At 35.8% G+C, this 27,802-nt stretch overlaps 2 protein-coding genes and 1 long non-coding RNA gene across 5 annotated transcripts in view; 2 read left to right on the top strand and 1 right to left on the bottom strand.

The window, feature by feature from the left end:
* LOC141432066 (kinesin-like protein CG14535) overlaps positions 1 to 27,802 on the top strand; it is a 343,284-nt gene that overhangs the window by 164,738 nt on the left and 150,744 nt on the right. The window lies entirely within an intron of this gene.
* On the bottom strand, positions 1,907 to 4,382 carry LOC141432064 (uncharacterized). Its single transcript, XM_074093446.1, has 5 exons — positions 4,241 to 4,382; positions 3,665 to 3,743; positions 2,959 to 3,098; positions 2,605 to 2,709; positions 1,907 to 2,230 (listed from the first exon to the last, which is right to left on the bottom strand). The coding sequence occupies exons 1-5, from the start codon at positions 4,304 to 4,306 to the stop codon at positions 2,150 to 2,152; spliced, it is 471 nt and encodes a 156-aa protein (XP_073949547.1). The 5' UTR covers positions 4,307 to 4,382; the 3' UTR covers positions 1,907 to 2,149.
* Positions 21,352 to 25,316, top strand: LOC141432067 (uncharacterized). Of its 3 annotated transcripts, none has more exons than XR_012451785.1 (3): positions 21,352 to 21,624; positions 23,793 to 23,937; positions 25,026 to 25,316. It is a non-coding gene; the product is annotated as an uncharacterized lncRNA (long non-coding RNA). The 3 variants fall into 3 exon arrangements; XR_012451786.1 differs by lacking the exon at positions 21,352 to 21,624 and adding an exon at positions 21,892 to 21,949; XR_012451787.1 differs by lacking the exon at positions 21,352 to 21,624 and adding an exon at positions 23,297 to 23,438.

The following is a 27,802-nucleotide window of genomic DNA, read 5'->3' on the forward strand; positions in this document are numbered from 1 at the left end:
GTTTGTGTTAGTTATATAATGAAAAATACTCATACACACACGCGCACAAGTTTCACATTCCAAATTATTAGTCGCAGGATGTCTTTCCCTTGCCAATACTATGGAGAGAGTTCCAACCCCAGTCATCCGGGAAGCACAAACTGGTCTTCTTTTTAACCCTCGACGCAAAAAGAGGGTGTTAGGTATAAGTTTCACCGCTAATGTGTGTCTGTGTGTGTGCCTGTCTGTGGCACCGCAGCTCTTAAACGTGTGGACCGATTTGAACGCGTTTTTTTAATTGAAAGCAGGTATTTTAGCGATGGTTCTTAGACTTCATCAAAATCGGTTCAGCCGTTTTTGAGATATTGAACTTTGAAGTGACAAAGTCGGGGGTTTTCCAACTTTTTAGATGCAGTAGTGCTGGTAGAGTGTGGTCCAAGCATACTTACATAAACGAGATGTTCCCCATACAGCCGATCCGTATCGTACATACCCGCAATAATTTGCATATGAAAGCCGTAACTCTGTGACATGGAAAATTTAATCTTTCGGTAATTAAATGAAAACCCATGGTTCGTTGACCCAATTAACATGTGGAAATTTTTACATGACATGTACTTAATTAAGTGAAAACATGTTCCGTACCCCTCGATGCTCGGATGAAACTTCTCGAATAGGATTCAGTGTTTTAAGACCGAGTGCGATTGGGGTATACACATCATAAATGTTCTATTATTTACTGTCTCAGTGTCGCAGTATGAAAAATGAGTAGCGTTCACGTTGCGTGTACGCCACGACCCCGCCCGCTGTAAAGGGTTCTCGTTCGGGTTTTTGATTGTATTATAACGATTAGATACAGGGAATTAAATGGGTAAAAAATCATAGGTACAAAGAAGATTATGAATCTCTTGGTTGCTATGCAAGTTGCCTGTATTAGTGTTGACATGTGTCTTAGCTTAGACGACCGGGTTAAAAAAAGTATGTACCTATCTATTTATTTAAGTACCTACGTTTATCCGTTCCTTATAAGTACTTAGTTTTTTTAGCATTAGAAAGGTAAACGATCTTGACGTGACTTTTGATTGAAAAACACTTTTGAAAAATAAGTCACGGCAAATATGTAGGTAACAATTAGCAAGGACATATTATAATGATCATTTACATGCTTTTGGTATCATAATAGTTAATGTTTTTTTAAAAACGTTTATCAATAAAAGGACTCTTCAAGATTGCTTACCCTTTTTCTAATGCTAAAAAAGGAGTGATATTTATTTTTATCAGTAGGTAGACCAAGCACTTCTTCGATATATGCATAAAGAAACTATAAAAATGCAAAACATAGATAGCAAAGTTATCAGAAAATAATCCAAGCTTTTTTTATTAGGTGTGACCTTTTTTTTAGTTTTTAATTTAGATTTGAGCCTGAGGAAGTATTGTTTAAAACAGTTGAAATTACTAACGTTTTTACCACATATTTCTGTCACACGGTAGAAGAGGAGGGTAGAAAGAGATGGTAAATGCGATCGCGGACGTCAGTGGGTTAGACGATAAAGCCGAGTTAAGACTTGCAAGAAAAATCGTGCAAGTTGCATTACATTACGAGGCCGTAAAGCCAACGAATTTGTAGTGGTCAATCGAGCGCCGCAATGTAATGCAACTTGCACGATTTTTCTTGCAGGTTTAAACTCGGCTTAAGGCCTCTGGGCAGGAATACGATTCAATTGCATGTGAAGCTAGCATTAAAAATATCAAATTATGTGTGTTTAACTAATTAGTTAGGTACTAGTTCATTGTTTGTTGCTTAGACTTTGTGGATCATTTCCAATCTCAGTTTAACAATCTACCCTGTGTCTACCTACAAACTACTATAGGTTGGTAATGAATATGGATACGATCAGAAGTAAAAATAGAATGAAACTTCAGTAAATAAATAGTAAAAAAATGTTTATTAAAGATTTTATAAGGATGGAAAAACGGAACGTTAATGACAAATTTATAACTAATGATTTTACTAAAACATTAATAGATAGAATCGCTTATGTAACACAATAAATAATCAAAATTATACATATAAATTATAATCATTAGAACAAAACAGTCAAAAATCTCGGCTGGACATTTACTAAGCTGGAGTAGCCTACATAGCTAGTGGTGTGGAAGGACTGGAAATTTACATAGGATTAGGGGTCACAACAGAATAACCGTGACTCCGAAACTCCGCAATCAGTTGCCTCTCCTCTTCGATCAAAGCCTGCAAAAAGAAAAAAAAGTTATAAATTTGTTCGACTTCATTTTTATAAGCTTATGTTTGTATGTATGTATATGTGTGCGCGTCAAATCATACGAGTTGAATTTGACCCACCTCCAGTAGTCGGGTCGTCTTAAAATTTGGCATACTTTTATGTACCTAAGTCTGGTGACAACAGGTACAAATCTAGCAGTGACATCATGGTTGTCCAGCTAGGATCGTCTCCTCGTCGGAACTCCTCAAGGGTTAATGGCACCGACTTGAAATTTGGTACGGAAATGTACTTTGGATGACAATGCAGCTTGTATTAAAAATTAAATTTTTAACGAAAAACTTTTTTCAAACATTCTTTTACCTTGACTAACGTACATACTTACCATAATTGTGTTCTCCCGCATCTGCGCGGCTCTGTTTTGCTGGTGCTGATTGTTTAGCTCAGCAATGCAATTATTTAATTTCCCCTGCCAGTAATCTACCTGAGACTGTGGACAAAAAATATATATTGAAACACAACTAGTCAATTAAAACAAAGAAATTTGAATTGAAACAAATTTTTGGTTCCAGATGTGACAGGTGGCCATCTACGCAGCTACTCGTATTAGCGTTGACAATGTCATTCCTGTTTACCACCAGGTGTGAAATCTGCCTGAGAGAGATCTTTCTAATGTGTCTTCTTACTACAGTAGTTACACTGAACCTGGAAGAATCTTAAAACACTCAAGAGAACTTACATTTATTTCGACTAATCTTTCATTTACTCGGGCACATTCTTCTTGCATGGTTGCTATTCGATGGTCACATGCGTTTATTACTTCTTGTTCTTGCTGTAGGTCCCCCTCTAAGCCTCTCGTTGAAGAGGTCACAGCATGAACTGGAAAGAAAAATTTGAATTGAAATAAATAAAATGGACATTAACATTTTATTTAACACCAACTAAGTTTGATTTAGACTAGCTAGCGCACCGAGGGTTCCGTGAAGTCAAAGACAAATATATAATGTTTACACCACAAGACAGCAAAAAATTAACCGATTACCTTATCTATTTCAGTTCATAAAGTAACTACAAGGTGATAGAAGTTGAAGACTGTCAAATAACTGTTTTTTTCCGGAATACCGACTCAAGCTTGACCGATTACTATTATTTGTTGTACAGTATAATTATCTTTTGTCATTCATGAGGCTCGTTTGTCTAAATGTTATATAGAAAAACAATGAAAAAAAACACATTAAGTTTAGGTTTTAGTGTATTTTGTCGTTTTACTGCAACGTACTTAGCACCATACAAATTTGACAATAATTCTTTTGATGTTGTCTTTTATTTTGTTTTTGTTTTTTATCCCTTTGACAAATAGACGAACCGACGGACATCGTACCAACAGCAATAGTTTCGTTTGTCACCTTTCGGATACGGAATCCCAACATTAAATAAATAGGTACCTTGATCGGAAGTGACCCGCAGCATGTCAAACAACAATCCTGCTAAATCAACTGCCTCTGCAAGCTCTTGTGCCTGCCACTGTAATAAAAACAATTTATGTTATCCTTCACGTCAATCACACTAAATAAATAAGTTTTTGTTTAAAAATTGCAATTTTAATGCAAGTTTTTTGCTAACTGTACTTTTTGTTGAAATTTCAAGTCGATGCCATTAAACCATTGAGGAGGTCCGTCCTGCGGAAATGACCCTGGCCGGACTACCAAGATGTTAAGATTATAATACTTCCGCCAGATTTATAAAACTATATCAAATTTTAAGTCAACCTGACTTCTGGGAATGGGTCCAAATTTAGTTTTTTTTTTTTTTTATTCAACTGGATGGCAAACGTGCAAGATTAGACCCGCACACATACATACATACCTATATCAAGTTAAATAAAAACTTACGTAGTTTATTTAAAAAATCTAAGTGTACCTACATAAAATACATATAGGAAGGTAGACAGGGCGGCAAGTGAGTTTTATACTATGTTAAGAAACGAACATTGTATATTATTCTATAACTATATCACTTACTTGTTCTTGTGCCTCTTGTACACTGGAGACCTCTGGATCTTGGATTTGGTTATCGAATTCGTCCATGTGGAAAAGTACGATGTGTGTCCTATGAAGTCACAAGCAGAAGTAATGTTTCATCAAAAAATTGGTCTACATATGCCCTCAAAATTCAAGTTCATAATGAGTACATAATGATATCGTTAAACAATTTGACATTAAGCAGACCCATATTAACGCAAATAAACAAGTTTTGACAATAATTATTAGTAATTAGCAATAGATTTCACAATGGACTAAGTAAATACATTTTTAAGCTCGTTAAGTTAATTATTATAGCAATACGGGGGATTTTCAATAAGTGAATAATTGAAAACAATTAAGGACCAATAAAAACAAATGACTAACGCCACCTTTTATTACATTTAAGAGTTAGTAGAAATTGGATCTGCTTGATAAAATTTTGATAGTAAAACATTTGAGAGAATTCTGCATCCATAAATTGAAGTTATAAGGGTTTTATACTTAATTATTTAATTAATTAGCTCGTTGATGTGGCAATGGGCAGGCTATATAGCACGGAGAACAGATGGACGTTGAGGCCGAAAGGTTCTCGAGTGGAGACCGCGGATAATACGAACATTTACGAAACGAGATGGACGGATGACCAGGTTAAAGTCGCTGATTAACAGTGGATGCAAGTCACTTCCAAACGAGGCAACTGGAGGACTATGGGAGGGCCTATGTGGCTATGTCCAACAGTGGACGTCCTACGGCTGATTATGATGATGATGAATTAATTAGCAAATCCAAATCAAAAAAGTTATGAATTTTAAGGATATACGTCACAGTTAAAGTAATTGCTGGATTTTTGTAATATTGTGTTAATGAAATAATTTCTAATCGTATCTGAGTAATGTTAAAAAGCCATCTTTCTGTCGGTAAAACCCATATTTTTCTCATCTGTTACAAGTTCGCGTAACAATGATCAGATAACAATTAAGTAATTAAGTTTATCTTAAATGGAAAATCTAAGTTGGCTTATTACACTTGACTAAATTTAGGATCCTAGATGATTTTAAAACCCAATTTAGGAAAATGTAATCACGTTTAGCCAACGTTTTTACTTAGCTAAACGCGACACTTTCCTAAATCAGTAAGGTTTCGTAACATCCTAAATAATATTAACAACTAATAATTTAGCATCCTAAATTTAGTCAAGTGTAATAAGCCCTTAAGTGTCAGAAATATCAGTTTGTACAATAACACATTATACGTATGTTTTTAATTACAGGTATGTACGTGGTCGCCGTTGACGTGTCAGAAACAATACGAATAAGTACAACTTTTACCTGTAAGTGCTATTTTTTTTCCATAGTTTTACTAGCTTTAATATTAACATCTGACAAAAATTCGAGGAAACCAATGTCAAACACTTTCAGTTTTGCATTGCCTCTAGTGTTAATTATTCACTACCTATGCCATGTGATGAATCATCTCTTGAATGAAACATTGTTCTAAATTTTATCTTAAACTCGTAGATCACGAAATCATTTGAAATAACCTTAGATTCTTAAACAATTTCCGAACTCATTTCAAAGAAACCGTCTATCAAATCATTTCAAAAATATTTTAGCGTAGGTAGGTAATTATCATAGTCTTAACAAGTTCGGCGCAAAATAGTTACACAAAAGAGTTAGGGGCTGTTTCACCATCCATTGATTAGCGTTAACTGGCGGTTAGGTGTGATGCCGTCTCTATTTGTTTTGTTCGAATAGACGGAGACGGCATCACATTTAACCGTCGGTTAACGCTAATCAATGGATGGTGAAACAGCCCCTTAGTATTTCAAATCCTTCTCATAATTATCATTACCTAACTACTACTACCCTCCTACTAATCCTACTAGTTTTCCTTAATCTTACTCAAACGGACAGCTGCTATCTCTAGTGAGGACTGTGACTTGCAAACAAAGTAAAAAAGGATCTAGGGGGCTACTACGAAAATCGAAGTTCGTATCGTACCGTCCCTCTCACTCTCGTATTAAAATAATATTAGCGTCAGCCGGATGCCAAGATACGAAGTTCGAATTTTGCACTTCGTAGCTATAGCTCTGTTGCTAAAGTGAATATGTTTTAGACTTCTATAGATCTTTTCGCATACCTACTAAAACAGCGAAAAAGAAACTAACATTTCGGACGCTTTAGTTTACTCTTTTACTTGTGTCATACTTAATGTTCACTTTGTAACTGAAATTGATTGGTATTCTATATTTTTATACTTATCATACCATGACCGTCAGCAATGTGTAAATAAGTTTTTGGTAAAAATTTCATTTTTACTCCAAGCTTTTTTTGCTGACTGTACTTTTTGTTGACAGTACTTGCACTGTCACACAAACTACATTTGCATACCAAATTTCAAGTCGATGCTACTAACCGCTGAAGAGTTCCGTCCTGTGGAGACAATCCTGGCTGGACTACCTGAAAGTTGGTCAATTTATACTTGCAAGATTTGACTACAGACAGACAGACAGACAGACAGACAACAGGACAGGTGAAACTAAATAAAAGCTTGTAAAAATTATATTCTTTGTATCAATAAGTATGAGATTTTACTCACCAGCACATTTCGTAACCGACCGTCGGCGTCGCGTGTTATCCTATGCGTGTGACATTCCGTTCCTGACACGTTCCTATTGCGGTCATGGCATTATACGATGTACCTTAAAGCCAAAAGAAAGGCATTTTCATATTCGGAAAGTAACCAGAAATGTACCAGGAAAGCTTTTCACTGGAAGCGTTAAGCAGCTTCGTGGAGACATAAAGCCTGCTACTAAGACGGTTGCACTCAGGACTTTCCTTTGAAACACCAAAATAACACTGCAGTTGTAAAAACCTGTTGAAGCAAACAGCTACCTTAATATCAAGATTTTAAAATTTGAAACAGAATGCAATGATGTTAACGCCAGCAATGACAACGTGGCGCAGAAGTTGCACCTACAAAATTGTATTAACCTGTAGTATCATTCAATTTTGAACTATATTATTAACAGGTTAAGACGCATTAGTTTATGATTTTAAGGATATTTTAATGTGGTCATTACAGTTTACGACATATTAAAATGTTTGAGTGGTTGCAAAAAATTCATTGTTGAGACATCAAAATATTTTAATGGACAGATAATTGCTTTGCAATAAAACCACAGAAATGACGTACATTAAATTAGTACACAGTAACAATGTATAAAATTAATATATTAGGTAAGGCCATACTGCTTTCTTAGTAAGTATTTAAGTAAGGCGATACGATGTAACCTTAAGTTGACACACGCTCAACCTCAGAATACACTGACAATATTAATGTACTTACTTACCTACCAACTGCGTCAAAGTCCCAAGAAGTAGGTACTTACAAGGTACCTAACCTAGCTTAAGGTCTAACACATTGTGTTGTGCATGGGACGCATATGTTCTCGGGGCATTGCGATATATTCAAAAAATATATTTCTCGATGTAGCGGCAATCAATCTGCAATCGTTAAAAAACCGAACCGATCATCCTTCGCTACACTTGCACAGGTAGACCTCTCCGACATACCGACATACCATAGGTACATGACACCGTCAGGTAACAGGTAACTCAGATCATACAAACAAAACAAATCGGGACTTATCACGCCAAACGTTTACCTCGACGTTTCCACAATTCGTCACAATTTTTTATTGAAAATATGAATGGAAATCATCTGCGAAAAATTAATTTATCGCTTTCCCGTGGGAACTATCCAGTGTTCTAGGATAAAGAGTATCGTATGTGTTAATTCAGGTTACAAAATAAATATCTGTGGACCAAATTGCATCAAAGTTCGTCGAGCTGTTAATGCGCTATTAAGTAACAAAGTATCCAAACATCTTCGCAAACTTTCTCGTTTATAATATTAGTAGGATAGTATACAAATTCGCCCACTTGTAGCATGAGTGTTATTTTGTTTAACATAAGTTGCCTCTAATTTAATGGAACGCTTACTTTCGAAGAATCAAAGATCGCGCCGAACAATGGCTCGATATAATTGCGGAAATAATTGTTTTTAAACTTGGCGCTAAGTTCGCTGGCAGGAAACAATGGCTGAACATTAGTAATAGGACCGTCTCAAGAAGCACTTCGACTTTTCGATTAACCCCGTCCCACTGCGACCACAGAACAGATAGTAGGTAGACAAGCCCCAACTATATCTAACTAAATAAACATAAAAACATCGGTATTTTGTTAAAATATGATGAATCATAAATCGCGTTTATTTATAATAGTTATAATCTCGCGGTTTTTGACAAAAATGTTCAGAAGCGCAAAATGGTGGATACTTTCCAATTCGGTCTATTCGTAATTTCGGTCATGGCAAGCACGACGATATTACAAAATTACTATGTAAATTAAATGGTTCAACTCACGATAATAATCCAGGAAACGGTCCGACTAGTTTCGAGCTTTTCGGAAGCACTTTTTTATAGGTCAACTTTCAAAGGCTCATCTTAGGCATAGGCTTCATAGGCATAGGTTTTCATAGGTTCAACTAGTCGGATCGTTTTCTGGCTTAGAATCGTGTGTTGAACTGTTGAATTTTGTAATTTTATCAATATGTCTCACAAAAGTTTAAGTAATATTATGACGATACTACAGTTGATAATAACGATAAAACTTTTTATTTCGGGCAATAACACCCATACAATACCAACCCAGTAAACACCATATAGGCTAAATAACATTAATAAATAAAAACAACACTTAAGTGTTATTTAGGTGGCAAAACGGCTTAAATATATCCTCATCCATTTTTATCTTTATAGAAACGGACACTAACCTATCTTACATCGTGTCGAGTCTTCTATCTTCTCTTTTTGTAATTAGGTCTCCCAATACAATAATGATAAGATCCCTGAGCGCGCTCTAAGGATTTCAATACTTTTGTTAAGTTCATTGTGCTGCCCGTCCACGATTTACTTTAAGATTAAATTCTTTCTGTTTCAAACGTAGATTTAATTTTATCTGAAACAAACGAAAAATACTTAAAGAAGACTATTTCAAATGTTTCTAACACACACTTTTAACTATGTTTCTACGAGTATACGAGTATTGTCTGTATGTAATGGAATCTTTGAACTTTATTTTCACCCAATTCAATATGAACGTGCAATTACAATTACTTTGCAAACCCGTGACCGCGTTTGCTTTGGACGCGGGTGAGCAAAGTAATTGTAATAAATAGGTAGTTCATCGATAGAACCTCCGCAAAGTAACGCCTTATTCAATAAATTAGACAATATAATAATATGATATCATCAAGCTGATCTAGTGATGGCACCAGAAGCTAGATAATGGAGCTCCAAAAAAGAAAAACGTGACCTAGAAGAAACTACCTAAACACCTAAGACGAAAGACCTAAATAAAAGAAACCCTGCCTCTTTGGGCTTGTCAGAATAGTCGTAAGTTTTAAATTGACCAAAAATGGTATCCAAGATCAGATGTTTTAGGCTAGCACTGGAACTCTAAAATAGAACAATATTAGTAGCTACATTTCCCATATGGAATTTACTGTCAAGAAGAAGCAGAAAAAAATAATGCCTCTTAATCGAATACTTACTAAATCGCGTAGGCATCGCATAGACTCTTAGGGTCACTCCTAATTTTGTATAAACTGTTACGATAACGAACGATATCTCAAATAAGGGTTCCATAACCATAACCGTTCTGCTAACTGATCGTCGTTATGAGGGCAATAACGTTCAGACATAACTCGGGCATGGACACAAGATGTTCCAGTTTTATGTTCGGCTGTAAGATTATTTTTTATTCGCTGTTCTCCGATAATTGGACGATATTTTGCAGGTTATATCTGTACTAATCTCTCTCTCTCGTCGCTAAACTCTTGACAGTGTTCTTGGCCGTCTCGGTTGAAGATATTTAGTGTTTTCATGACGACTCTCTTGGTAACATAGTGCGGTGGTTTCCCTTGCCTTACTCACCGCAGTATTGGAGTCCGGATTTCGTATTTGGAAATAGAAATCGCTACTGCCCACCTCACACCAGGTCCCCGTAGTCGCCTGTTACTAGGTATACCGACGGAAAGAGATGGGTCCGTCCTATGCTAAAATCGAGCACGGCACGGGCACTAATATAGGAACATAATAAAGAAACACCTAATTTTGATTGTTTGATAGTTTATTTGTAGGCAATTATGAAGAAAATATATGTTGCTGCGTATTCCGTGGACGGCGCGTCAAACCAATGTATCGATTCTCAAAGAGCTCGGAATAACTACAAGGTTGTCCACTATCTGCTTCCAGCACATATTGACATAGTTTGGACACGTTTTTGCCCGCAGGAACCCTGAGAGCTGAGAGTCTGGAAAAGCTAATAATGGTAGGCAAGGTCAACGGGAACGTGGTCGCTCACCTACCCGACGGTCAGACCTAGTTAAGTCTCTTGACCTAGTTAAGGCCTGTCTGCCACAAAAGCACTAAAAGCTGCCGAAGACAGAAAACATGGACCAGTATAATGCAACGAACGAGCCGTAATCACTTCAGACTAGTAAGAAACCACGAGAACTACTGAAGCAAATTATTGTTGTGGGTCGTAGACCGTGGAAATATGGGCGGCCGTTACTCCATACAAACGTATTCCGCTTTTCGCGCTCTCGCGCTTTATTCTCTGGATAATTAGATAACTACCTACATTATAACAATTTTTTTACCTCTGTCATGCCACTATTTTTATTTTTCATAGTGTAATTGAACAAGAAACTTTTTTTTTTTAATCTTTATTTATTATGAAACTTTGATCAAACGATAATGAACATGTCAGTTCCCAAAGGCCTTAACCATAAAAACACCACAACAGCTATAAGATTTAAATGAGTAACAACTCGTGCCAAGAGGGACTGACTAACTTTAACATTGAATTTTGCATTGCAAAACAAGCGTTTACTATCCAGTTCTGTTTCGTTCAAAATACAACTTTTTACCGCTGTTCAAATGACCACCCACTAAAACCGATGGAATTAATTAAACGGACACGTGCGTGCCGACGTGTCCGACACGACGCGGCCGTGTCCAGTGCCGGCACGTGCCGTATATCAATCAGGAAGACACAGGATCGGGTCCATTTGTTTCGCAGTGCCAACGAATTAATAAACTTGTGCCAGTGGCCTTTGTTAGTGTGCACGTTATTACACACACAAGAAAATAATCATCATCATCATATCATCCGTAGGACGTCTGTTGGACATTAAGCCTCCCCCATGAAAATATTACTATAGATATAAATGTATCTAGTATCTATAAATGTAATGTCCTATAATATCGATACCAGAACTACAAGTGAATCAGTGCAGTAACATACCAGTATGAATATACTTATAATACCGATGTTTAGTCAAGAACTATGCAATTTTCCGAGATAGAAACTACCTTATGTTCTACCCCGGGACTCAAATTAGCTGTACACTGAATTTCATCTAAATCGGTTCAGCGGTTTCGACGTGAAGAGGTAACAAACAAACAGACTTACAAACTTTCGTTTTTATAATTAAAAGTGGAATAATATTCGCTTGGCCACATTCAGAATGAGTTAGCAAAAATAACACGTAGTTAATTGAAACCACTTTACTTAGATACCTTAATCATTCGTACAATCGTACATGACTTAGAATGGTCATTAATAAATTAGATTAATTGTTCGTGCGTTATAGCTAATTAATAAGTACATAAATGAGCTGCTGATATTGCGAGAAACGTGAATTCAAAATAATCATAATACGAATGGAAAGCATAAATATTTTTATTGGAATCTTTATACCAAGTATTAAAGTTATTAACTAAAAGGTAATTTAGGTGTTTAAAATTCTTGTATTTTTACTACCATAATCAGAAGCCTAAATGTTATCGCAATGTAGGGTAGTTTTGTTTTCTTTCCCGAAATATCTGCGTCTTTCTGCGATTTCGGAAGTTTACGGTTCAACGTACTTTCTACTTGCAACTATCTCCACTAGATCGGTGAATGACTTATTTTCCTGTTGATCAGGAGTGCATAAATCACACATAAGATTGTAGGTACGCTCACCCACTATGTATATTCGATGAAGCCATGCAATCTGCACAAGTGACTGTAAGCGCTTCTAACGTTATTCGTTTATAATTAGACGATAGATTTACAGTGGCACGCATCACAACAACTCAATTAACGACCGGATGGCCAAGTAGTTAGAGAACCTGACTACGAAGCTTGAGGTCCCGGTTTCGATTCCCGGCCGGGGCAGTTATTTGTATGAATAATACGAATGTTTGTTCTCGGGTCGTGGATGTTTAATATGTATTTAAGTAAGTATTTATCTATATACGTATGTTAATCCATTGCCTAGTATCCATAGCTTTGCTTAGTTTGGGACTAGGTCAATTGGTGTCAAGTGTCCCATGATATTTATATTTATTTATTATATTTAATTCCCATCGAGTTGCCTAAGTTTTTTGCATCCGAAGACATACCTCATGTCACGCTACGCTACTGTTATTTTGTGTAATAACACTTATCGTTACTGGACAGAAATGTAAAAATGTCAGATTTTACGACATGGAAAATTTATAACTCTTTTTAAACAAACATGCAGTGCAACACGCTTTGAAACGTATTAATCTTGTCTACGTGAAGAAAATTACACCTTTTCTGCATATTTACGTGTTCAAAAGCAAATTAAAAGTTATTTACACCATACTTTTAGTCCCGTTCTTGCAAACAGGCTTTCACATTTATAAAGTGTAAAAGCTAAACCTGGCTATATTCTACTCCATTTAATTTTTACTCTATGAAATCATAACCATTCATTTATTTTTAATTTTAACTGTCAACACGAAATTTAAAAAAAAGAACTTCACATGTTATGCGAAAAACATAGCACGAGCGACTAAACACTAACAATATGTCCAAGGCACATTACCCCAATAAACCAATCTATGTAGGTAACATAACGAGACTTCAATTTATTACTTAAACTGCGGAAGGATAACTTTCTCGTCCAATTTATGGGTTATTTCGTAAAATGTGCAATAGATCATTGCCTCTACCACGGTATCAAGTCTCCTGGGACCATGGAGCACGCAACTCAAATGCCATGACATGACATGCTTCTGTGACGGGCTGTCGTTGTTTCTTGCTTCCTTACTGTTCGATTTTTAAATTGAAATATCAGCCAATATCGTATTTCAAATGTTTTGTTTGTGGCTTGTTTTATTTTGCTGGAAGCTATTAACTATATTACTGCAAACGCTCGTCTTGCATTTGGCCGGTTTTTATTTTTTTCGAAACCTTATTCCACCAATTCGTTTATTTGTGTGTATGCGATGTTTGTAATGTAACTGATGCAAAGATAGTAATTTATAACATCATTTCATTCATTATAAGGTGAACTTTTACTCAATACCAGTATAAATGCCATTAAGTATTGTGGAAAAAAGCTGTACGATGCATGACAGAATTCAAGGCATGACTTAAGAACGTTTATACCTGCTGAGCTTTCAACGTTGCATTTTTGATAGTTTTTCTCGATTATTCCATAAAAATTGAATGAAAATTAAAAATGTGGTCTGATAGAACTGTTCTTAATATATACATAAGTTAGTCTACTGCAATAATTATGCGTGATAGACTTTTATTTTCTTTAAAAACCGTTAATAAACATTTTATCGTCACATCATTTTTAAAGAATATAAAAGTCTATCACGAATAATTATTGGAGTAAAAACATTAACTTATATATTAAGAACAGTTCTATCAGACCAGATTTTTAATTTTCATTAAATTTTATTTAGTACATACATACATAAAATCACGCCTCTTTCCCAACGGGGTAGGCAGAGTACATCCTTCCACTTGCTACGATTCTGGCATACAACTCTCGCTTCCTCTACATTCATCAATCTTTTCATGCATGCACGACCACGATTTTTATGGAATAATCGAGAAAAACTAACAAAAATGCAACGTTGCCAGCTCAGCAGGTATATCTTAATGTTTAATGATGATTCCCTGATTGTTTGAAAATAATCATGTTTCATACCATAGTAGCGGTAGCGCGCATTTTTTTCAACTGTACCTTTATTTATGCACCATTTCCGCGGGGTGGACTTTGACAAATGCTCGCAATTTTTGCTTCCGCTCATTCCTACCTTCCTTTTCTACGAGCACAGATAGCTATCAGTAACTTTTTGTTTTTAAAAAGCCGTCGATATTGTTTTGTCTTATAATAACTCTCCCTTGGCTTGCCTTTCATACTAAATTTTGTTGCGAGCATATAAAAAAAAATATGCAACCTTTTTTTCTGACTGTACGGTTTGTTGAGTGTATTTGCACTGTCCTACATTTTAATATTTAATTGATATACATATACACCAGTTCAAATTTATTCGACCACTAGCAATGAGTTGAATTCGACTTCCCAAAAAAGTATAAACATTCTTCAGAGGGCCAAAGAAACATTATATCTAAGTATATAAAACACAAGCATAATTGAATAAAGATAAAAAATAAAATGTGATAAGTAAATATACTCGTAATAACTATATCATGTTCTTGGTTAATACAAGTGCAGTGCGATCATTAAGTTTTCTGGAATCATATTAATAATATTTATGTCCATAGTTCACTTTTCTTTTAAACAGAGTTAAGTTCTCAAGTACTGATCCAAATAAATACTGAAGGTATAAAAAGTTAGATTAAATTAAAATAACATCGGAACTCCGATCTATTCTTTGTAGGTCTTTGTTTAACTTGCCTAAATTGTGATAATCTTGGTTCTTACAGTAAACTTCAACAAATAATAATTAGAAATGATAAAATCTGTAATCATATTTCGTTTCTTTTACCCCGGGATAGATTTAATTGTAAAGTTTACTTAGTAAAGGGCCGGCCCGTCATCTGGTAAAGAAGACGGTGGCACAGTGCTGAGAACTAAACAGTAGCAATGGATACACTTTGTAATAAATAGGAGCTTTTACTATTACGCCTTGCGATATTATTATGATATAAATAAAGCCTTCTTTCTACAAATCATCATGATGGCCAAAGTCACTGGCACGAGACACATTCGTCACAGGATATCTTGGCTGAAGAATCTTGGCGAGTGGACCGGCTGCTGTCCATAATATACCTATTTTGCCTCACACAATTAATATCGTTCTAATGAACGAAGTATTTGAAACTGACTTATAATCTTCGCTAGTCGGAGAGGCGTGTTAAGAAGAAGAAGATAATACACATCCATGACTTAGGCTTAGGCTACCTGTGAAGGTAGGCGTATACTAGGTAGGTAGGCAGCTGCTATTTTTCACCTATAGCAACGCGCCGCTGCTCCACGGCAATGGTTACCTATGTGAAGTGCTCCACAATCACTCCACATAGGTAACAGACGCTTATAATTAATTATACCCATATCCTTACTGCCCTGGCCGTATTATGGAGTCAAGCAATGAAATTAACGCAGCGCGAATGAATCTCGAGTTTTAATTAAAGGCGAGTGTCGCCCCCGGCCGCTTCTTCATTACACCGGCGCCTCAAGCCAACCGAGAAAGTTATCATAAGTCCATGACATATGTGTTCACTGCATTCCCAAAATGGAGCATACAGAGATGAACTCGTCGATATTTGGATTATTATAGGTAAGCGGCCATTACACTACTACTTTCACCTAAATGCGATCGCCAAACATGTTTCAAATTACTTCGGACAACACATGTCTCAGTCAAACATACATGTTTTACATTTTGAAGTGGAGTAACTGACAGTTCTACTCTCAATCTCATTGCAGCCTCCGTTTTAAACCACGTACCTACCTAAAATCTACATGGACGACTAGATCAGAAATATATTGGTTGGCCGCCTGTCTCTCACTTCTGGGTCGATTGTTCATTGTGTTTGATAGACTCGGTCAGTATCAGGGTTGCATATGGAGCTGGTAATCTGTCTTCCCGGTTTCTGTCTAGCGCATCTCTTACGACCGTTTAGAAATTAGAGGACAAGGAGTCTTTTACTTGATCGGCCCATCCCGTAGGCGGACGACCGCGCAAACTTCCGGGTTCCCAATGTACAATACGTTCAGTTTGTAGGGTTCCGTATTTCATCGCCACTACGCACTGCCTTCGACGACGTTGATAAATTCATCGGTGAAGAGATTACAATTAGATTGATAAACCGTATCAGATATCGGATTGATATAATGTGGGACTAGCTCCTTGTTACATACTAATTACCAAGTCAAAGTATTTAAACAAGTGCGTGTTAATTTGACTCATGGAACATAAAAACGTAACAAGTAACAAAAAGTACGAAGATTAACCAGAACAATGTCATAAATCATACAGTAACTTCTAAACCTTATAAAGCGACCACTGTTCTCTGCCCGCGAGTTATTGCATTCTAATTGGAAACAGAAGGAAAAAGTCAATAAATGTCATGACAACCCCTGATCCAATTAAATTGTAATACTTTGAAATACTTTTTACAGCCAAACTTGACGACTTCAAAAAAATATTAGGTCGTAAATTTGTAACTGAAAGAATCTTGGTAGTTTAAAGATGACATTTTACTATTCCAAATCGTGTATTTCAATCATACTTCGATTATTTAAGTAAGTTATTTTGAATGGAAATATTTTTACCGTACCTAAGCTAGGTAGGATGCTTGCAAAATCTGTTATATGTATTTCTGTTAGCTACAACGTCCTAAAATTCACTTTCAGATGATTTATGCGCAGTACCTATTACTACTTAATTTGAACAATGTCTTAAAATGAGTGTGAACTAATTAAAAAAAAATAAGTTGGCTGGACTAGTCTTATAATAATTATGTAATCGTTTACTCCAACAACAAGAATGAGTCATTCATGATAACCAATTTGTTACCGATATGTTACTCAAATTAACTCAATTCACCTTAATTGGCTATCAGCATTATTTCAAAATGCTACAACCGGCTCAAACGGCCTAAAACGAGAAACAATAGGTAACGACCCTGTTAATATTAATGAACTTTTCAAAACACCGTACATTTTGGCAGCTGTAAACGGACGGATTCGGCTTCGGGCGTGAGGGCATAGAGCACTTTAAAATTTATCGAGTTTTCGTGTTTTCCCGCCCCCTCGCTTGGCAGAATGCGCGGCGACCATCGCTCGCACGGTACCTCTAGGTTATGTAGCCAGCGGCCGTTACAGTTACAGCCTTTGTTTCTGGAACTTTTTTTTATTGTATTTGGTAATGGTGTTCTTACGTTTTTAATGCAGACGTTAATTTTAAAGGGTTTCATATTATAACGATTACTGACTAACTGCGCTGGCTCAGCGTCCAGAAGTAGATCTTGGCTCCGACACCAGTTTTGTACGACTGTGTGTCAGCCGGCCACGCGTCGGGTGCACAAGTCTTTTTGGACTTCATGAAACCCGCGATACCTGAATCTCTAACAAGGCGTCTCTCTCTCTTCTGTCAGTCATCTCATCTTCTCAATTTCATTAAGCCAGCGAAGTTGATGCGATATTTGCTGTCGTCCTTTTACGGGCGATGATTACGGGGAATGTTGAGCTCGCCCACCAGGTCTTCCACCTCCAAATTCTTCCTTATTCGCCAAGATCCATCCATCCGTTAGGTCGATTCCAGTAATTTCCTGAAGATCTTTCTATCGTCCACCAGGTTAGACTCAAAGCTTCGCGTCCATATAGCAAGATTATTCTAATTTATAACTGTGTTATAGACATATCGACTCTTTTCTTGGTTCGTCTGCTTAAGAGTTATATCGATTACCTAATCTTATATATTATCATGTTCAAAGTTTTTCTTTTACTTGTCAGGCTAAAGTATAAACCACATCACCTATTAATTAGTAGGTAGTAATACAAACTTTTTTTGCTGACTGTAGGTACTTGTATTTTCACCCAAACTACATTTGCATACCAAATTTCAAGTCGATGCTATTAACCGTTGAAGAGTTCCGTCCTGTGGAGAGGATCGTAGCTGGACTACCAGGATGTCACTAACTAGATTATTGTATTGGCACGCAATTTACGTGAGTAATACCAAATTTCAAGTCAATCCAGCTACTGAAAGTTGGTCGAATTTAACTTGCAAGATTTGATTACAACAGACACAGGAAGACAACGGGACAGGTGAAAGTAAATGAAAGTTTGTAAAAAAACTATTTAAGTATCTACGCAGCAGAAATCATCAGACAAGTGGTTTTCGGTTACATATATTATAAAGTTGATTGTTACTTACACACATCAATCTTAAGATACTCATACTAAAAAGTATCCCTAGACACGTCTGATGCGTCCATATTCAAAAATGAATACCTAATAAAAGTAAATAGTAAAAAGCGTAGCCATGGCGGCGTGCTAATGAGTGCTGACGGCCCCTTTTTAAAATGGCCAGACTACGGCCAGACAGACAAATAGAGATTTATTGCTGGCAATGTCGGTTAATTTCTGTATTGTGACCGGCACAGTAAACGTTTTCGGGGATGAACGAAGTTCTGAAATAATGAAGAGTTTCGGATATGTATAGATCCATCATCATCATCGTCGTCATCATCCCAGCCTATGTACGTCCCACTGCTAGGCACAGCCACCTCTCAAAATGGGATTAGGTATAATTTAAGATAGTTACAGACTTTTTTACTGATAAACTAAGATTTATATATTAATACTAGCTTTTGCCCGCGACTTCGTCCGCGTGGAATAGTAACTTTGGGAAGTATTTAATTTATTTAGGATACCTATTCTGCCAATAATAGCACATAGAATATTCTACGGTTTACTGAAAATAACTTATTTTAATTAATTGCTATAAATATAGACTAATTTTTTTTTGTTCTTCCATTCTTTGGTAAAACATAAATATTTTGCGGGTAGCCACATTTTAGCAATACGACGTGTATTCTACCCAGCCAACACAAAAGAAAAAAAAAATTAGAGTCAAAGTTATTCGAAAAATTTTGAGGCGTGAGCCAGGATTTGATCCACGATCCTCTGCTTGAGAGGCTATAGGTCAAACCACTGGGCCACCACGGCTTACGTAAAAAAAAAATTGAGCAGAAATCATACGCGAGTTCGACAAAAAATTATTTACCTTCGCATATTAAATTATATGTAGTATAGGTAGGTACTCTACATATTAAAGTTGCTTAAAATCCACCCACTACTGAAACCAGAACAAGAGGAAAGCAACTTTAGTTTCTCATAGTGCAGGATCTTTATGAAGCATTCCTAGACTATCGATATTTTCCATTATAACCCATGTCACGACGCAGACTGGCGACTGCAAAGTCCTAGTCGCCTCGTTAGTACACGGCAAACAAATTTGATTATCTAACGAGCTACAGTTAGGCGCTTCTAACGTTTGGACCGTCTGTGTACCAAACGCGTAAGTTACTCGACTGACTGCTTTGATAGGTTGTTTTAAAGTTGATTATAAACTGTGAGAAAGGGAGACATTGGGTCCGAATTGTCAAAGCGTTGTCTATCAAAGTTTTAATATCGATCATTGTTAGTAAAATTATACTAGCAAGTATTGGAAATTTTTAATTAATTTGAAGGCACGTGTTTTGTTATTACTAACAACTACTTTCTTATATTTGAACAGTTGTTTAATCGTTTATTCGGAGCTACATGTTTCTACCCGACCCGCAATATTCACGAGTACCTACCTTACCTAGGATGATACCTTATGATAGGTATAGGTAACGTTAACCTCACGTGTCTGTGATTTAGGCAATTTATCCATGATTCCCTTTTTACTGCGAGCTTAAAAATACAAATTAACGGGAAGCAATCTGATATTCTATGTTTTGTGATGGCATAATGACAGCTATTGTCGACCACTTGCCTCATTAAGAAGAAAAAAAAACAATTACGCTGTGTGCACCTGAACAAAATTAAATTTACTGAACTACTTTCAGTACTCTTTTGTTAAGAACATAAGGTTCGGAATCGTTTAGATTTTTATTTTCTAGCTGCATAACGTGTACGGTTCCTGCATCGTCATACATACGTCACTTGCTCAGGCTCCAGGGGATTCCTTTATGAGCATTGTGAAGTTTAATCCACTGGTGCATGGCATTGTTAAAGATTATGCCAAAGGGCTCCCGTTGCTATCGGGCTTACGCCATTTTGTGTCACGTTCACTTGAAATTGCACCAAACTGATGTTTCGATCTGCTTCTAGAATATGGTTAAAAATTAAATCGCCAAATATTCACATAATTCGTTACAAATACTTTTTATTCAATTAAATGTATTCAGATGAAAATGGAAACGTATTTTTGATTTCGTTTTACTGACGAAAATCAATTGGGCCTATTTTTTTTGACCAATACCAATTTGACTGACCTATTTGTGTTGTTGTGTCTGCACTTTCGCTTGAAAGTATCATGAGAATGCTAGTCACCGTAGATTAGAGGCTAAAGTCACCAACTATTTTTGATATTGTTTATTGACTATAATTATTTGCAACAATATCTTCAAATTGTTATCAACGTACACTTTTGTTGCAAAATATGGATCGAAGGTATTTTGATAATGTTCACCATGAGCTACCCGCTTAAGTTATTTTTCTCGGGATCAAAACAAATAAAAAGTAAAGACAAAGTTCTGGGACCGGCAGCGTGAGGCCTATAAAACTGCATACAGTTGTATACACACAAACGCAGCCAAACTTCATCAAGCAAATTGCTGCGCTACGCACACGTGCGTAGTTTTACTTGGCCTCACATGATTCCATAAATGTTGTTTCCGCTTGTTGAAAAATCCTCAGCATATTAATAAAGGCTTAACGCTTTTTAGATCTAAAATTTTATTTGAATTACCGCTGATTCACTCTCACAATCTCTGAAACTTGTGGGGACGAGTCTGATCAACGTCATGACACCTTTAATCAGATCAAATAAATTACGCTTCGCTTTGAGCACATTTCCGTTGCTCATTTAGTTCGCTTAGTGAAGTTTCGTTACACTCGTGCTACGCACACAACTCAATATATTTACACGGCACAGCTGGGCATAGTTTTGCCGGCCTCACTTTACCGTTCGTTGAGTTCCGTCTTTACTTTTTATTTGATCTTTGTACTCAGGTTCTGTGATTATAAATAGCGGGTACATTTTAATACCATATTACTCCCTCTTGTGTTCTAGTACCTGCAACATCTTGGTTTATTGAGATTTTTGCGACTACAAGCTATAAATTTCCAATCAAATGTGATTCAACCGATTTGAAAACGAATAATCAAGACCTGGAGGTTACGAAAATTCTCGAAGCTTATGAAGAAGTGTTTAATTTTATTTCAACATTATACTTCGTTTTTTTAACACTAGAAAGAAGGTAAGCAATCTTGAAGTGTGTTTTTATTGGAAAAACACTTTTGAAAAATAAGTCGCAGCAGATATGTAACAATTAGCTTTTTGCTTTTGGTATCATAAGTATTAGTTACTGTATCTTTTCAAATGTTTTTCAATAAAAAGACTCGTCAAATGTTAGTTTTATTCATGAATTAAGTAGTATATCAAGTTATTCTTGTCGAGTATAAATTTGGTATTTACTTGAAACAAATATGAAAAAGTTATATGTTTAATGGACAGTATTATTTACAGTGATGGTTTGGCTATGGGATCACCATCACCTCTGAGTCCTTTAATGGCAGATATAGGTATATATGGATTATTTTGAGAATCAGTACATTGTGGGTAATAATAATATTAAGCGTTACGAGGAAGATACGAGGTACGTCATGATGATTTAATTCTGTGTTTTGGCACAGAATAAGTAATAGTGTTTTGGGAAGTATGAGACAGCTCGATTTGTTTCTTAATGGTTTGAATAAGAAACATGTCAAAATAAAGTTCAAAAAAGAATTAGAAGAAAACTTTTCGTTTAACTTTTTTGATTTGACAAATACAAGATTTAATAATAAACACCAATTCAAATTTTACCGAAAGCCTACGTACATACATGGCGTAATACCAGCATCATCTAATCACACGTGGCAGCATAAATTAGCAGCTTTTCATTGTTATGTATAAAGATTGTTTACTGTACCTCTTTCTAATGAGCACTTTGATTTAGAGTTAGATACTATATTTATCAGATAGCGATTTCAAATGGTTATACTAAATCAATGTTAAATAAGTTTGGTTCAAAAGAAGCAGGCACGGATAGTGAATAGAATGCTTTACACCGTGTTGCCTTTTTAGTCTACTAACAAATAATTATAGGTGTAGCATTTCATACGTTGGACATTTGTCTGATAGAATTTATGGTATTTTTAAATTAAACAATGTTAATGTTGAATTTAAGACTAACAACTCTTTGTACTCTAGGCTTTGTAACCACAAAGTGGTGTGGTTATAATAAGTGGGTGGTGATAGATGGGTTTGTGTAATTTGTGTGTGTTCTTACAGTGTGGAGGTGGAGGAACTGCATGAACACACATATTTAAAAAATTGAACCGACTACAAAAACCATGAAAATAATTTTCTACCAGTCTGAAGTCGGTCGGTGCCTCAGCACGAGCCAACAGGAGTGGACCTATAGTCATCTACCTCACCTACGCACTTTATATCGGGCTTCAATCACTCCTGCTGGCTCGTGCTGAGGCACTGACCGAGTTCAGACTGGTGGAAAATTATTTTCATGGTTTTTTGTAGTCGGTTCAATTTTTTAGTGTAAATAATTCGAGATACAATAAGTTAATATCAACTGCTCGTCACCTTTTACGAAATATTGCTTTTTCCTATGCAGGCACGTTCATTATTGAGGAGTCCTGGTGCTTCACCACCCGTTTTACCATATGCCTTATGAGGAGCATAAATTGCTTAGCAACTGTGTCAAAGTAATTAAAATTCAACCCGTGAAATACTTGTTATTGAGTAGTAACCCCGATGGTCAACTGTGGTCTTCATCATCAGTTCCACTTCACCAAATGATGAATTTCATAAGCAAATGCGTGCATTAACTCGTGAGCTACTACTAAATATATCGAATTTACTATAGGTGTCCCTACAACATTTGAAGAGTTCCCTCGATTTTCTTAAGATCCAATGATCCTGATTTGGTGCTTATGGGACCTAATTGAAGACATTCCTAGACGACCGCAAAAAAAACTTGTCAAATCGGTTCATAAATGACGGAGTTCTGAGGTAAAAACATACAACCGAAAAATACAACCAAATTGGATAACCTCCTCTTTTTTTGAAGTCGGTTATAAAATAAAATAAAATGAAATGATGCTTCTCGCCAATAAACGTTACAGTTTCACGAGTAACACTAAATGTAATGCATGTAAAATAGTTTTAAATTAAATAAATAATAAAAAAAAAACATTTGCATAAACTTAACTATCATAAGGTCGCGGGTGAACAAAGAAATTCTTTTAGTTCATATGGACCTCCGCAAAGTAACGCCTGATTCAATGTATTATGAAAAAGTTATTGTAAAGTCAGTTTTTTTTTAGCTAAGGTACACTTTTTTATGTTGTTATTTTCTCCTTTCAGTTAAAGCTGTCACCTCTTTCACAAGATTATGCCACGCCAACCAAAATTGAGCAGAATAAATTAATCGCTGCCTGTGACTTATTATATTAATTTTAAAAATGCATGAAGAATGTACAAGGAAAAAGTGAATAAATATGAAACTCATGTAAGTAGTATAGTATACTCGTTTTTGAGGTTATCAGTTTTTTTGAGAGTTTGGGTACTGTAGTAAGAAGGCACATCGCGATATCTATCGAGGCTGATATAATATGATGCCAGGAAGATACCAGGGGACTGAAGTCCGAAGGAGGAGAGTTAATCTGTCCTCTCCCAGAGGCACTGCTTTGATCCTGTTATCCTGGGAGATGACAGATTAAGCTGCACTTTATGCATCGATAGTACCACAGTATAACAAGTTTGTTATACTGTGATAGTACCATGCCAAACAGTGAATAGTGTGCGACTAAATACTCATTCTTTGACGTAGTTGATCAATTCGATGATAGATGGTCTTAGACTTACCTTCCTTTATTAGACTATATCGCTTACTCAAAAAAAACTTAGTCAATTAGATATCATGAAATGTCGATTAAACAAAAAAACCGGCCAAGAGCGTGTCAATCACGCCCGAAATAGGGTTCCGTAGCCATTACGAAAAAATCAAGTAATATTTTTCTAAGGATTTCGTATTTTATACGGAATCTTCCAAGTTTAGGTATATTTTATATATATACCTTAGGCTGCTATTTAAGAGTAAAACTACTAATCATTCTTAAGCAAACTTAGCCGTTATATTTTTCCTTGAGAGTTTGATATACTTACTACCATCGAAAAATCGTCTTAGCAAACCCCTAATGGTTTTAAAAGACCTATCCAACGATACCCCACACTATAAGGTTGGATGAGAAAATCAAACACCTCCACTTTACGTCTATGGGAGGTACCCTAAAAAAAATTTTTTTTAGTTTAATATTGTACCATTTTGTCGGCATAGTTTACATATTGACTTGAGATTTGGCATAAGTACTTATGTAAATCTGATGACAATACAGAAATCTGTTAGTGACATCTTGGTCGTCCAGCCAGGATCATCTCCGCGGGACGGAACTCCTCAACGGTTCGCATCGACTTGAAATTTGGTACAGAAATGTTGCTTAGAGGACAAAAAGTACAGTTAGAAAAAAAGCTTGCATAAAATGTCATTTTTAACAAAAACTTATTATTTATAATTAAATGACTCTTTTTGTTTTGCAGCCTTTGATTGAAGAGGAAAGTAAGCTGATGGAGAATTATGGAAAGGATAGAATAAGTATAAAGATCTTTTATATCTATATCTATGGGTATTGGCCGTGTTACAATGCAAGTTATTGTTTAATATGAGCTATATTATTGTAGGTGTAATTTAGAATACGATTTTTTATTTTTTTAAGTTTACGTGATGTGTAATATGTCTTGTTTAAGTAAAAATTTCTTGTACGTCTTCATTTTGTTTAATAAATTAGTTAGTATTATTAATTCAAGAAGATTACTAAAAGAAAATTTGACTTTTTTCTTAATTGCCTGTGTATTAGTTTAGAGTACCTATATACTTATTTTGTACTGATTGTTTTTATTTTAATTTCTCATTAAGTGTTTAGGATTTTTGTTGAATCTAATAGTTTTAAGATAATGAAGAGAAGGTTTGTTGTTTTTCTCATAATTTGCTGTGTATTAGTTTAGAGTGCCTAATTTTCGTGTTCTTCTATAATTGTTTATCTTTTGTTAAAGTTAAGATTTACATAGGTTAAGATATTTTTTCCATGTTTGTTGTGTATTAGTTTAAGAGTACTTTTCTTTTTATTATTTTAGTAAGAAATTATTTTGTGTTCCGCGTTATTTGTTTAGAGTTAGTTTCCTAGAAGAGAAGTTAAAATGCGACTTTTTTTTCTTAATTTGCTGTGTATTAGTTAAGAGTACCTTTGTATCCTATTGTACGTTTGTACGTTGTTGTGTTTGTTGTTGGTTTCGTGTATTCTTTGTGTTTATTTCCAAAATCAATAAATATGTTTTTCTTATTTGACGAAATTTAATGTTATTTTACTTGCCTACTTGTGCCTACTTACTAACGATTAAAAATAATACCTTACGCCTCATACTCATAAAATTAAAATAAAGTGTAAAAAGTTAACCGTACTTATATTAAAATCTACATTACCTGTAGCAGACTTGTTATCTACCCTCAGGTAGAATTCGAAAAATGGTTACAATATTAAAACTAAATTAGAAGATATCCCACTAGGTCACTGGATGATGGACATTTCGAAATAAGTATAATAATGTTCTTGATTAACGTACGGTTACCTAGACTGGGAAAAGCTGGCGAAAATACGCACAGATTGGCGCGGACGTGTATTGGAGGTTCGCAAGTATTGCGATAATACCTTGCTCAAGGCACTTGCCGACAAGAAACAGAAACGACATCAAGGCGGTTCTGCGCCAACATCCACAGACTTCTCCTGTCAGCAGGGCTACTACGAAACTCGAAACTCGAAGTTCGTATCGCACCGTCCCTCTCGCTCTCGTATTAAATATAGTATAAGTCGAGTTTCGAGCTTCGTAGTAGCCCTGCTGGCCTGTGGACGAGCATGTCGCTCTCGCATCGGTCTAGTCAGCCACCAAAGGCGTTGTGCACAGGAAACATGTCAAAATTCGTCTGGAATAGACGCGTAGGCCTGATGAATGTACGGTTACTATTGGAAGAGCTCTGACAGCTGACGTAGATTATCCTAACAATATACAATACCACAGAGATACAAGTACAGTACTGATATTAGATTAAAAAGGTCTGGTATTTTATATTAGCATAGCACTAAGTATAAATACAATGTCTTAAGGGTGGTCAATAAGGAATTACGAACGAGAGTTTACTAGAAGCCCGAAGTCGAACACTGAGGGCTTTATTCAGTCGATGTTCGTAATTCTAGTACCGCGCCCGTGCGACATACAATGTTTTTCATCACATTTGCGAGTAAAATTGTTTATTTGTACTTTCACATTGTAGTTATAGGTACTGTAAACATGTTACACGTTAGATCAAAAGCATATCAACCCAAAATAGAAACCGTAGGGCTGGGTTCACACGGCGCAGTCCTGCACGATTTTTTATCGTACGTTTTATCGAATAAGTAGTGGCATATAACTTTGTGTACGGTTCACAAGTCGTTTATATCGTCGTGGAACCCAGGACCTCTTTTTGGTCGTGATTGAAAATGTATTATACCTAATGCTAGAAAACGAAACATTGCGAGCGTTTTGATGTTAACGAATAGGTAACAGAAATAAAATTAATACTGCGATAAAATTTAATGAAAGTGTAGCGTTTCATCCAATAATGGCGAGAAAACATGTTAATTCACCAGTTTCTTGGGATATCGAGTAATTTGTTGATCTTGCTAGATGGGAACGAAGATTGTCGGATCAATTAAGAGGACTGGTTGCTGTCGATGTTTAACGAGACGATAGCGTTGATGGGATGATCAACTTGATTTTAATCAAGCTTCAGCGTGCACTTGTACTGAATTTGAATAATGAAATTACATATATATGGCAAACTGTACTTATGTAGCGGTACACTCGTCTTATCTGTGACATTACAATAGGTATCATCCAACATAATATTGACACAATTGCTTTAACGATTATATTAGAAAGTAATTTAAAGATATCAAACGGTAAATTCAAAGTCTAAAACTTATGTTTTTGTAAATAATTCATTATTCTATTTGATGAGCGAATTATGTTCATGCAGTGCAGATCATAGTAATACAAACCTAACTATCACCACCACCACACTACGCTGACGCTACCGTTAAGTCATATCGTAAGGAGGTGGCCACTTGGGTGAGCAATGTAATAGATTATAGTTCATTGATATGGAACTCCGCAAAGTAACGCCTGACTCAATTAATTACTTGTAGGTTTTACTGTTTGTTAAAGGTATTCAATATTTTGTAATGATTCTGTACGTACGCTATATGCTGAAAAAAAACAAT

Source organism: Choristoneura fumiferana, chromosome 10 (genome assembly GCF_025370935.1).
Source record: "Choristoneura fumiferana chromosome 10, NRCan_CFum_1, whole genome shotgun sequence".
Taxonomy (NCBI): Eukaryota; Metazoa; Arthropoda; class Insecta; order Lepidoptera; family Tortricidae; genus Choristoneura; species Choristoneura fumiferana.

Bases quoted from the DNA above. Each gene is read 5' to 3' on its own strand.
- LOC141432064 (XM_074093446.1), bottom strand. From the start codon at position 4,306: ATGGACGAATTCGATAACCAAATCCAAGATCCAGAGGTCTCCAGTGTA. The intron at 3,744-4,240 runs GTAAGTGATATA...TTTTTATTACAG, and splicing joins TACAAGAGGCACAAGAACAA to TGGCAGGCACAAGAGCTTGC. The intron at 2,231-2,604 runs GTAAGTATGTAC...TTCTTTTTGCAG, and splicing joins TGCGGGAGAACACAATTATG to GCTTTGATCGAAGAGGAGAG.